Source organism: Leptosomus discolor, chromosome Z, assembly GCF_034619465.1.
Source record: "Leptosomus discolor isolate bLepDis1 chromosome Z, bLepDis1.hap2, whole genome shotgun sequence".
NCBI classification, from domain to species: domain Eukaryota; kingdom Metazoa; phylum Chordata; class Aves; order Leptosomiformes; family Leptosomidae; genus Leptosomus; species Leptosomus discolor.
Window position 1 is genome coordinate 48,282,689 of NC_141419.1, and position 13,581 is coordinate 48,296,269.

Consider the following 13,581-nt stretch of genomic DNA (forward strand, 5'->3'; position numbering starts at 1 on the left):
CAAGATTGTCACAGGATCCTTAGTCCCACACTGGCAAAAGCTTGAGCCAGAAAATCCCTGTTTATGAGAACTAACACTGAAGTCTGTGTATTCAATGATCTGATGACAGCAAAAAAAACAAAAAATGAACTTTTGTCTCCTCTCAGGGCCACTTCATACAAACACAATTTAATATAAATCTGGGATGGAGTTTGTGGCAAGATAAAATACACAGCTTTGCCACAGAAATGGGGAAAAAGTCTCCTAAATGGGCAAGAGATTGAACGCCTGCAGTGAATACTTCATATAACAAAACTTCTTTTAAACAGCTGCCAGGGAATAAGCTTACTTAACAATGAAAGCAGACTACTGAAGATGTATATAATACATATTAAGCTATTCTAAATATATACCTTAAGGTATTCTACACTGTAATAATTGAAACTATATTCACAACCACATACTTTGCCAGCAAAATTCTTCTAAAGGCAAGTTTTTAAGTTTTGGTCAGGTTTGGGAGAACCGTGGGCTGTTTAAACATTTGGATTGGTTTCTTTCACAGGCTTTATCTCCCAAGAGAGTAATTGCATCAGAAACAAAAGATGAAGCAGACAACAGCAACAACACCTATTATCAAGTTAGGTGATACCTGTAGAATTCTTCCCTGCCATCCACTACTTTCTGACTTACCTTTCCCTCTACTTGTAGGACATGACTTTGTTCACTTCCTAGGTAGGAGACAGAGCGACTAGAGACCAAACTCAACACAAGTCTGATTTCAGGAGCAAATCACTTTACTAGGTAAATAGCAGGTTCTGCAAGCTGTGTGAGGCGGGGGCATCCTCCACTGTCAGCCTTGCCAAAGTAGGGTGGGATACACCCAGTAGTACCCATCCTTCACCTTTTCTTACTGTTGGCTGCTCAATCTCATGGACCTTTTCAACAAAGCAGACCAAACTGTGGCATGAATATGCAATGCTGTGACACTAGCAGAAATCTTGCTTTTTAACCTAAATAGTTAAAAATGCTTTTTATCATGCTTTCTCTCCAACATGCACTTGATTGACTGCAAAACACTGACATCTTCACCAAATTTAAGAGCACTACTGACAGTGCTATGAATACCTACATCAAATTAGCACCTGGATCTCTCTTCTTTTGTTAAAAGAGTAAATAAGCAGCTCCCTCCCCAGAAATTATAGAGGAATGTACCTGTGACTGAGTCCAACATGCCAGTGGGAAACATCCCACAATCCCCATTTTTGGAGGTCAACCCATGTATATATGATTATGATTAAAATAATTTTAAAATTACCCATCTTAAGGCAAAGTCAACCTTAGGGAACCAAATCATAAGAAACATGACTATTAATGATGTCTATGTATTTTTCAAACACTACATCAGACAAGGAAACAGGCTGAGAAAGTCCCTTGTATACCACACTAATGGGAACTTGAAATATTTGTAGACTGAAATTGCATACCATAATTAAGAAAGGAGAAAAAATAATTTTAAGCTATGTTTATGACAGTTACTTAACATTAGAAATGAAAACTTAATCATCAAAGAGTTGTAGTAATTATAAACAGTGTAGTTATATGCAGCAGAAGTTCCCTATATATGTAAGAATAATGTGGAAAATACTTTTCTCTTCTTGGCTTGTTAAGTCTCATGCATTTAACGAGGTTGCGTAAGTGGTAGGCTTCACTGTTTGACTACTGAAGGAAGTTTTATTAATTTGCTTGCATGCTTTTTCCCTACATGCAAAAATATAAAGGGTTTAAATACTTTAAAGAAGATATAAAGATGCATCCATTTATAAACAGGCACTCATAATGGCCAAAGATTTTGCAGCATGGAAAATACCTGAGAAAACCGTTGCTCAAGTTCAAATTAAGTGCACTCATCTTCAGTGTCAACCTACAAAACAGTAATGCTAGTTTGTGCTTCTTTTGAAAACAAAAATAAAAGCCACAACTTACTTGTGCCTGAAAGCAGAGACAAAGGAGCAATACTGGCAGCTGTACTTGTCTTCCCGGGTAAACATAGCCAGAGCCAAGTGACTCCTCTCGTGAGATCGCAGACCCTGCATAGACATCAAAACCCGGTCACACTGGCTGCAGTGGTAGCCCCCAGGCCTGGTTTCATCTTCCAAGGATGCTCCAGATTCAGCTTCTGTAAATTCCACAATGCCAGGGTCTTTGGCTCCCTCACAACCCTCCATCAAAGTTGTGTTTGAAGAATCTTCAGCTTCCTGCTAAAAAACACATACCCCCCCAAAGCCATCAATTCTCTCTCCCTTCTGCCTCTCAGTCTTTCCCATGTGTTCACTATAATGCCTAGGCTTCCAACTGCATTATTTTTCTAAATATATCCCTACATGAACTCCATACCAATGGCTTCCTGAAGAAAGTGCCTACTCTTGGGAAGGAAAAAATGTAATTATACCTACTATATACATACACGCATATGTAAAAAAATAATCTCACTCCTTGATCAAATTTGTGTCAAGTAATGCAAAAAAGACTAGAAACTGACTCAACTATCCTTCAATAGTCTTGATATGAATCTTCTGAACTCGATCAGCTAAAAATTAGTAAGATGTAGAGCCAGTTCATTTTAGTTTATTTTGCTCTAGCTTACAGTGTAGCTACTCTGCAAACTAATACATAGTCTAGTCTACTTTGTTCACTGGTGTCAAATTCACAGGAAAGAAGCTGGTATTCTAAGACCCTAGAATGCTCTTCAAAAATAAAAGGCAAACAGAAACAGTTTTTTTACTCCCTTTCCTAACTTTCCTTTCCCTTCTCTAACCAGAGCATGCATTTTTGCAAGAACTTTAATAACCTGTAAGAGTATTTCCATCACATCCTTTCGGCCATGGATTTCAGCTTTTATGATAGAATCATAGAACAGTTTCAGTTGGAAGAGACCTTTAAGATCAGTGAGTCCAATCTTTGTCCTAGCTCTATCAACATCATTAAACCATGTCCCTAAGTACAACATCTACCCATCTCTTAAACACCTCCAGGGATGGTGACTCCACCACCTCCCTGGCCGGCCTGTTTCAACGCCTGACAACCCTTTCAGCAAAAAAATTCTTTCTAATATCCAGCCTGAACCTTCCCTGGTGCAGCTTAAGGCCATTTCCCCTTGTTCTATCGCTTGTTACTAGGGAAAACAGACCGACCTCCACCTCACTTAGAGAGCGATAAGGTCTCCCCTCAGCCTTCTCTTCTCCAGGCCAAACAGCCCCAGATCCCTCTGCCGTTCCTCATATGAGACATGCTCCAAATCCTTTACTAGCTTGGTAGCCCACCTCTGTACCCTCTCCAGCATCTCAATGTCCTTGTAGCGAGGGGTCCAAAACTGGACACAGTACTTGAGGTGCAGCCTCACCAAAGCCAAGTACTGGGGAATGATCACTTCCCTACTCCTGCTGGCCACACTATTCCCGACAGAGGTGAGGATGCTGTTCGCCTTCTTGGCCACCTGAGCACACTGCTGGCTCATGTTCAGCCAGCTGTCAATCAACAGTCCCAGGTCCCTCTCTGCCTGGCAGCTCTCCAGCCCCTCCTCCCCAAGCCTGTAGCGTTGCATGGAGTTGTTGTGACCCAAGTACAGGACCCAGCACTTTGTCTTATTGAAACTGATGGAATTTGCCTTAGCCCAGAGATCCAGCCTATCTAGATGCCTCTGTAGAGCTTCCCTACACTCAAGCACATTGACATTCCCAATTTCTATTTATTCAAAAGAAAGCATTGACCCTGCACAAACTTCACTTGAGAATTAAAGAGAAGAGGAAATGGTCTCTTAGGAGGGAAGCATCTGAATCTGCCAGTAGTATCAGGTAAGGTAAAGGAAGGTCAGTGGTAGGGCAATGAAAGCTCTCTCAGGTAGCATAAGTTAGGCTATGAAGGACTTGGCTTCCGCACAACAAGTGGATGATGTCATGAAAGAAGCACCCTGAGGCAGCAGGAATCTTTGCCAAGAGCTCACTGCAGCATGAGGGGGAATACACAGCTAGTTCCCACAGCCTTGTTGCACTTTCACTGTGCTGATACCCTGGAAATTGGACTGTGGAGCATGGCCTGTCCTTGGAGATGTCCTAGAAGGCATCCCTTTTCACAGGGAGTAAGGAACAACACATTTACACCTAATCACCTGAATGGGACCACTGTCTCAGCTGGCCATTGAATGTTTTGTTTGGAGCCAGTGGGCATATTTCACATGGAAAGGTGTACCACAAGCAACTTTGCACATTTGCATGTGCACACTTCCTCTTCTTAAAAAAAAAAAAAGGAAAACAAGCAGCTCTTTTAGGGTTTAACAAAGCAGAAAAGTAGCCCAGAATAGCTGAGAGAAAGCCTCCTGCTCATAAACCAAGTCTTGCGGTCATCAACGACATCAATTCCTTTGTGGCTGGGAAGAAATGAGAATTAAATAGTCTTCATGCCCCTGGATCAAGAGTGGAAAAAAGTTAAAACATCTTAAAATAAACCAAATGCACTTCAGAAACTTAGTGTTAGATTAAAACGTCATGCTGGACTGAAAAACCCAGTTCAAAACCCATTCCACTTCACAAGAGCACTCCACAGGTTTTCAACAAATCTTTTATTTTAAACAATGCAAGAAGTTGCAGTCACTTTCCATTACCTTTTTAAATTTCTTACCTTTACTGTAGCTGACACAGAAGAGACATTCCCATACTGGACATGCTTGCGGAGGTGATTACAGATAGCTCGAAGTGTTGGATGGACTTCCACACAAAATTTGCATTTGTAGCCAACCACCTTCCTTTCCTTAAGTTTTGAAACATCTTCCAAGTGTCCAAAAGCCTGTTGGAATACACAAGCATAAATCACTTTAGTTTGCTTTGTCATCTCGTTTTTAGGAACACAGACCAGATTTTACACCCAAAGGGAAATTACGCTTGATGTATACTTGTCCTGTTTTGCAGAACTGCAAGGTCAGTTTTTGCTGACATCTATCAATGCCTCCAGAATAAGTGGAAAAGACATCTGTGCAGAAGAAACCTTCAGTTTCTGCATAATAGTGGTCTTCTAGAAGACCATTCAGTCTGGCCTGAAACTGTGCTCTTCTGTGACGCCATGACTTCCCCAACAGCTGTGTGGAGTTTTTCCACAGAAGTGTATTTCAAACTGAAGCAAAAGGAAGGGGATAAGCAGGCAAGAAAAGGAGCATAATTTGGTCTTCTGTTTGTTAGGCACTTGCTCAAGGCTTGGGTCACCAGATAGTCATGTCATGTAAACACTGAGTGCTTCATCAAAGAAAGTACTGAGAAGAAGATTGAGAAGGAAACTTCTGTGCTATTCAGAGGTACATAGAAGAGGGGGATGGGACACTTTGTAAAGAATCTGCAACAAAGTACATGGCAGCATTGCAACAAAAGAACAAGTAACTATGAGATACAGCCGGCCTTCCAGAAGGGTGGGAAGAAGGAAAGAAGGGAAAGAAAATACTGAAGGAAGCAGTAGGAAGGACCAGGGCTTCCTACAGAACCTAGGGAGATGTAGAGGACGAATGAGGAAATGAAAGCAGAACGTGTAATTGACTTATGGAGCTCACTGGCAGGCTGAGTCATTCATTACCCTGTGGTCATTTGTCTGTCAAAAAGAACATGCAAGTGGGCATTAGTGGGCTCCCTCACAGGGAATGGGAAGCAGGGAAAGAGACCAGACACACAAATCCTTACCCTTTCTTGTTTGAAATCTGCAAAAGCACCATCTGCATATTTCTGCTTGCTCAAAAGCTGCTTCCTCCTTTCCTGACGTTTGGCACGCTTCTGGAATTCCTCGTTGTGACCATTCAAGTGAACGGTCAGCTCCGCAGTGCTATGCAATTTTGTATCACAGTGCTTGCACTGGTAGATAGGGTTCTGAGAGCGGGTGCCACTTCCCAGTATGGTAAAGTCCCTCTTCAAATCCTTGGTGTGGTGATCGGTGTAATGCATGCACAGCAGCTCTGCTGTGCTGAAAGACAGCTTGAAACATTTTATGCACCTGAAGGGAAGCCACTCAATTTCCTGAGCCTCAGTCTCCACCTCAGGCTTCTCAAAGTCATTCCTCTCCTCAGCTGGAGTTGGCTTTTCATGCTCATCAGCATACACAGCAGTGAAGTAACCCCCCAGCTTGCTTGCATGCTGCTTCTTAGGGAAAACACCAGGGTGACGCTTCATGTAGTGTGACACAATACCCTTTTTGCTGAAGGACTGGAAGGAACAAAGCGAGCATTTCTTCTTCTCTACAGCCCTCCTCAGCTCCTCACTTAACTGAGGAGTGTCATCCTTGGGAGGAGATGGAATGATCACTTTATTGGGTTTGTCGCTTACCGTCCTGGAGGCTGCTAAGCAGTGAGTGTAGTAAGCATCAATGTCATGTCTTTTCTGGTAGTGTGCTGCAAGCCCTTTGCGGATAGGGTTGGTGTATGAACACAAAGCACATTTGAAGAGGTTGTTCTTGCCCTCTGGCTGTGCCCGGACATTGTTGTGTTTAATGCGGTAGTGCCTAGCTATCCCCTTCCGGGTGGAACAGAAGTATTTGCAGAGCTGACACCGGAAAACTGTGTGAGATACTAAATGAGAACTGGAGAAATGAGGTGCTGGCACAGAGATTTCTCCAATATCCTCAACAGCAATCTCTGGGGAGGCCTTGATTTCAGTCACCATGTCTGGCTCCACTGAGGCAGACACCTTTGGTGGTGACTGGGCAAAAACATCAAATTCGGGTTGATTGTGGTATTTCTCATAGTGAATTTTCAGCTTCTCAAGTGTTCCATGGGTGTAAGGGCAGAGTTTGCAACGATAAGCACCATAGCCTTGCTTGAAAATCCTACTTGTCTCTTCCACATCATTCTGAGCAATATCATTTGACTGCTCCACATCATGCACAAAGTCTTCAGCAGTGACTTTTACTGATGGGTGCCGTTTCTGGTAGTGTGTGAGAACGCCATGAATACGTGTATTAATGTATGGGCAATGTCTGCATTTATATACAGCCCCTGGGTTAATATCTATATCCTGAGCGAAGTCCGCAGCTTTCACTTTCATGCCAGGATGCTTTTTGCCATAATGTGTCAGGAGGCCATGCAAGTTGTTGTACTCAGACTGGCAAACTGTACACTGATACGGAGTGGAGGAGATGGCAGGGTTTGCAGAAGCCAGCTGGACAGTTTTTTCCTGGGAAAGGCTGGGATCCTCTGCACACTCCGCATCCTGATCCATCTGTGATGTTGTTATCTGGTCTTCAGAATCCATCCTGGCCCCAGCTTCATCAGGCTGTGGGATGGATTTCTCAGCAGCATCTTTCTCCTTAATGATATCTAACAACACAGATTCATCTCCATTCATGGCCCAAGGGTGAAATGCTTGGTAGTGATTAGTAATATCCCAAATGGAAGATGCTTCAAAAATGCAGTCTCTGCATTTATAGGTCTTTATCTCTGTTGGCATCACTAGGGCAGGAGGAGAAGGATCAGGACCCGCCCAGAGTTTAGTTGCCATGTATGTATAGTCAACATAATGCTCGGGATGTCTCCTTTGGTAATGCACAAGCAAACCACTTGGCTCTGTGTGTGAATAAATGCACCATTCACAGTGATAACCAGCTTCTATCAAGCCATCCAAAAATGCCCATCTCAGAATGGATGTGACCGTGGCCTTCAGATTTGGGTGGTCTTTCTTAATATGCTTCCTCAACGCATAGAAGTAAGGTGATGTGTAGCTACACTGCCTGCATTTGAGGGCTCTCAGCTTTGACTTGTCCCGTTCGGTGCTGGAGGTGTGAGCAGGCACATTGCCAGTCGATTTCTTCTGGCTGCGATCACAAAGGCTTCTAATGGTGGCTGTATGCTGCCTAATCACATCCGCGTTAGCTTTGAAGTCACGATGCTTCTTTTGATAATGAATAAGCACGCCTTTCACGGTCCGATTTCCATAATCACAGTGTTGGCAGAAGAACATTTCATTCTCAGGAGGATTGACAGAGGTCTCAGATCCACCCCGGCTCAACTGCTGCATTGACACTGGTGGTCTCTGAATACCAGGTGGCAACTCACCAGCCCTCATCATTGCGGCAGTGGGGGGTGCCTGTCTGATATACTTGGCAGTGACCTTTATCTCTGGGTGCCTTTTCTGGTAGTGGACAAGCACTCCCACAACTGAGCGGTTGCTGTATGAACAATGTTTGCAATAGTAGAGTTCAGTAGCAAGGTCTGGGGGTGGCGGTGGGGGAGGTGGAGGTTGAGAAGCCAAGTTGGACAATTTTGGGGAGACAGGTGTGCCCAACTCAAAAGACATCTGAGCCAGGGCAGAGCCCCTGTCAACAGAGACTACACGCATGGTCTTCTGAATTCTGAAATATGATGCTTTTTCTTCGGGATGCTTTTTCTGGTAATGCACCAGAACTGAATGCATGTTAGGGCTGGCAAATGAACACACGTCACAGTCATAAACAACCACAGTATTGACTGAAGGTTCTTTCTGATTTTCACATTCAGGACTAAAACTCTTGGCGGCACTTTTGTTAAAACCAGCTGGCACACCAGCCCCGCGAGCCACGGGGGTGGAGGTTGCCATAGTTTTTGGAGCAGAATTCAAGATCTCTCTCAGTGTCTGAGACTCTGTGTTCAGCCCTTCTTGCTGCTCAACAACGTAGCTTGAAAATATCATTGCATTGTTAATTTTCACTGTGGGATGCATTCTTTGGTAATGTGGCATCAGGCTTCTAACATTCGGGCTTGTGTAAGAGCAGAAGCGGCAGCGGTAGATCAGGTCAGAATGATCAAAGTTCAGTACATTCATAGCTTCAGGGTGATGCTCTCCATAATGCTGCTGCAGGTCTTCAAAATTTGTGTAGTCAATGTAGCACTCAAGACACCGGTATACTGCACTGTGATCATTGGGATCCAGGATATACCTAAAGCTGAATTTAATATAGGGATGCATTCGCTGGTAGTGGGTGCTAACACTCCTGGCAGATTTGTTGCTGAAATCACAGTGTTTACAATAGTAAAGCCTGCCAGAGTCATTAAACTCTGAATTCTCATTGTTCTGATCGGTACCATACATGTTTGACTGGCTCCCCAGAACAGAGGCATTAGGGCTCTGATGGTCTTTCATGCTGACAGAAGAGTAATAGTCTTCCTCATCTTCAGATAAAGTGAGCTCAATCTCCGCTCCATTAGTGGAATTGTAGTCATGCTGCATGGTTCTAAAGTTTGTCTCCTTCTGGGAATCATTAGCCTCTCTGCCCCACATTTGCTGGGGTGCATAAGAACTGGAAACCTCTATCATTGGTTCCGCTTGCTCTTCTTCTCTGTCTAACTCCACTTCTATCTCCACCTCATTGTCCTCCTCCTCTTCCTCATCATCCTCTACATTTATCACAGCATCTTCTTGCTGTTTGTTTTGGTTGATTTTGCTCTGCAGGTTACTTGCTATTTCATCAATTCTAGTTCTCTTTTTCACTGGAGAGAGATCTAAAGGGAAGTCATTTGACACCTTCCGAGGGGCTTTCGCAACAAAGTTATTTTTAGATGACAGCCCAAGGATGGAGGTCTGGCTTTTCTTCACTGTGCTGGCAGAGGGGTGAGTATCTGCCTCACTCTCTTGTGGTGGGTTCGATGGCGGTCCATCATATTTTGGCAAGTTGTCACAGAACGAATGCTTGTGCTGCTGGTGAACTCTGAGGCCTTTCAAAGTTGTGGTGGAATAGTTGCACATTGTGCACTTGTACGGATGCTGTGAATGGGGCTGGGGTGACTGCTGTTGTTGCTGTTGCTGTTGCGGCTGCACCGGTTCCATCATCCCAGCTGACTTCCTGCCATTTACATTTCCACTCTCATAAGACACTGTGCTGTCATTCAAAGAGGAGGCAATACTTTCAGTCTGAGAGTTTATAGTGTCCCAGTCTGATGTTGTTCCTGTGTGACACTGCTTGTGGGCACCAAGCTTTAATGAACTCTTGCAGGTGAAAGGGCATTCATCACACTTGTACACAGCTGTCTTCCCAGACAGGTGGATGTTCTCAATGTGACGGGAAATGCTTCGGCGGTGCATTGTCAGGAAAGGGCAAAAAGGACACTGGAACCTGTTCATATACCTTCTAAAGGGAATTCCCTTTGTTTCCAATAGTTTGTTGCCATCAGATCCCATCAGCTGCTCTGCAGACATTCCTGAGGTCTGGTGATCCATGGAGTTCAAGCCATTCTCGCTGTCCATTTCATTTAGCTCTTCATCTGAGCTGGAGTCATTTAGCATACTGCTTGTTTCCAGGTCAGCAGAAGAATTCGTCATATCAGCAATTCCGTAGCGGGATCTGTCAGACAAATTAACCATGCCCGAGTTGTGAGGTGACTTAGGCTTCAGCTGAGGGTAAGACACAGAAGAAAATTTGGAAGATGTGGAAGAATTTGGCCTGATAAGGGAATTGCCCATAGAGCTCCTGAAGTTTGAGACATTAGCATTCGAGATCTCACGTCCAGTTGTATTCATGGAGATATAACTAGAGTTTGGAGAGGCATTCTGGGTGCTCTTACTCTGTACATCAGGTGCACTGGTTCCATCCTGTTGCTGCCTCAGGCTTGACAGTATTTTTACCATGCTGCGGTGCTTCTTCATCATGTGGTCACACCAGCGCTCCCTTCGAGGTGTCTGGTAGCTGCACCATTCACAGCAAAAGTTGCCCCTAGACTTTGTCAGGGGCTTGACCATGGATTCCAAAATGCTCCGCTCCACCACCTCTGCAGGCAGCTCCTTGCAGGGTTCCTGCACTGGCACAGAAGCAGACGTTGATTCAGACATAGCAGAGGCAGCAGTAGGAGCAGGAGGAGTTGAACTCTCTTTCAGGTTGCTTTTGTGATACATTTTCTGGTGCTTAATAATCCTTGCGCGCCTGGGTGACTTGTAGGTGCAGAACTGGCAACTGAAAACTTTGCCAAACCCTTCATACATCATGATGTTGTAATTTAGGGAACTAGCAGTTGGTGGCCCCACAGAGCTCCCCCCAGCCTGTGCTCCATGAACCTTGCGTGTGTGCTCTATGAGGAGGTTTTTGGAACGGAAGTAACGCACACAGAACTTGCACTGGAAAAACTTGCTGGTTGGTTTAGGATTTGGAGCCATGTGCTGACCATAGAAAGTCTGGCTCTGGCTATAGTAACTTCCAGTCCCCATCTGACTTGTTGCATTTTGCCCTAAAATGAGAATTAAGGTGTACATGTAAACAAATAAAATCAATTCAAGAGACTTTTTCTCCACCCACTTTGTATGCATAAGAATGCAACAACATCTTGAATAGATAATAATCACAACAGGATACCCTCACCTACTTATGGTGAGATCTACATATCTGGCAACGGTCAGAAAAATAACCATGATGCATAATTTCTACATATATATGACCATGGTGTGCAACTTGGGACAGATAATTTCCAAAATAAATCTTCTTGAGGGATAAAAGAATGCCAGTACGCTAATAAAGTTGAAAATATTGAGGTGGTTCATGGTAATGAAGAACAACCATGGAAATATGAAATCCAGAAAGCTACATGAAAAGCAGCTGGGAAATAAAACCATCCTCCATTCCTGTATTTACAGAAAAAGCTGTGGTCAGAACCAATATGGCTGAAGCTAGACATCTGCTTTGCTGACACAGCAATAAAGATAATGCAAGTTTTTGAAATCACACTAAAAGCAGAAATAAGCTACATGTAAAATGTGGGGTTACAGTTGAGATCTTAGAGTTGAGATCCATTTTAGCGTGGAGATTTACCTGCTATTTCATCTGCAACTGTAAATTCATCCTTTACAGAAGAAAATTCAACCTCAGTCTGGTTGCCAGCATTCATGGAACCAGACCTTGGCTGGCTAGGACTTTCCTCAGATACATCAGTTGGCTGCAGAAAAGCAGTGTGAACATCCTGAATGTGAGCTTTTAGGTCTTCGTAAGATGGAGCTCGAAAATCGCAGCCATCACACTGCAGCACCTCCATGGTTCAGGGATGATCTTTTACATTAGAAAATTCTGCTAGAAAAACAGGGGAACGAGAGAAGAAGAAAGAGCTATGTTTTACATCAATGCCATTGTAACAAACCCTGAAAACAGGTAATAACAAGCTTATGACGACTCAGTCATTTCCAGAAATTCCACAAATACTGCAGCATCAAACTCAACCTTTGCTTACCATATTAAAAGGCACCAATTCAGATTCATATAAAGTCCTAGTCAGGTATCTCATAAGTTGCTGATGCAACTCTACAGTCAACTTTCTGACAAGTGACTATTAATTCAATGGACTTTGTCTTTTTGGCTTTTCCATTACACAGGATAGGGCTGTTGTTCAGAAGTTTGTCTTGTTCAAAGACCACAACCCATATGCTACAGAAACAGCCCATTACTCCCAGTCATGCACTGGAATTTACAATCAGAAGACAGTGGCTTCTGCCTCTGTGATACTCTCTCTAATCTTCCTGAAAGTTGCCAAGTCCTGCCTGATTCACTACCACAGATCAAAGCCTTCACAGGACAAAACTTGCCTTTCTCCTCAACCACCTATCATGATGTCCCAATGTTGGTGGAAAACCTAGACAAAACTGCAAGGTGAGATGCAGCTACATGAAACCCAAGGTAGAATGCTTCGCTCTGCCTTAACTTCCACCAAGCTTTGTAAGGGCATCTCTGTTCTTTGCTAAAATGTTTATACAATTTCATTTTAGCCTATTCTGGGGACATGACCCTTGTGTGTTAGCAGTGTTGGGGATGGAAAGGGCTGGAGGAAGAAAAGGACAACAACAGGAATAGCAATACTGAAAAATACAATGGAACCAAGAGTTACAAAGACTCAGTACATCATGACTTCCATGATGTATCCAAAAGCCCTGTATACGTTGAAGTAGAAAGCAACATAAGATGCAGTAACAGAAGTATGGTCGTTCAGCTTGTGACCAATAAATCCTGCAACAGAGTTCTATGTTTATGCATTGCTATGAAGGAGAGGGGACACAAAGCACATGCAAGACAAAAGACTTACACCTTCCTATCCTGTGCAGTACTTGGGCACAAGAGCAACCTTCCTATGTTAATACAGGAATTACTTCTTCAAGCTTCCATGTCCTGGGCTGGAAAAGGATGATAAAAGCATTTCAGAGGTTCAAGACACAAAGGCAGCCCAAAGGACTTAAAATTCCATATGTTTATTTTATGTAGAGTACGAAGCTGCTTCCACAGCGAGGAGAAAGCTCCGAAGCATGAGGGCACAGAAACAAGAAAGGGTACTGCATCAGGATTTTATATGAAAGAATGCTTCTTCTGATAGTCTGCTAAAATAAACTTCTAGCAAGTCAGATTCTGAGTACAGAGGCTCTCCATGTTTTTACCTACATTACTTTGCAAGCTGCACTGTGTCCTTTCTCTCCCCCCACTCCCCCCCACCACCAATAGAGAAAATGAACGCTGCACCAGCTTCTTTTCAGCTAACAAAGTTACAATAATCGAAATACTCAAGCTTTTATGTGCAAGCACCAGACCAAATTGTGTGGAAGAGGTTGCTATCTGCTCTGGATCAAATTACAGCAGTGAGTG

The 13,581-nt window shown here is 43.5% G+C and overlaps 1 protein-coding gene across 3 annotated transcripts in view; it reads right to left on the reverse strand.

Annotated features, from left to right (window-relative positions):
• Positions 1-11,992, reverse strand: part of ZNF462 (zinc finger protein 462) — a 52,255-nt gene extending 40,263 nt beyond the window's left edge. The window contains exons 1-4 of one of the 3 annotated variants that reach the window (XM_086479605.1): positions 11,773-11,992; positions 8,274-11,194; positions 4,654-4,818; positions 1,963-2,066 (exon numbers count right to left, since the gene is read on the reverse strand). In XM_086479605.1, the coding sequence (XP_086335731.1) occupies positions 1,963-2,066; positions 4,654-4,818; positions 8,274-11,194; positions 11,773-11,992 (3,410 nt within the window). Of the gene's footprint in view, positions 1-1,962; positions 2,238-4,653; positions 4,819-5,696; positions 11,195-11,772 lie in introns of all 3 variants that reach the window. The other 2 variants (XM_086479604.1, XM_086479603.1) reach the window with 2 other exon arrangements.
• Between the last annotated feature and the right edge of the window lie 1,589 nt (positions 11,993-13,581).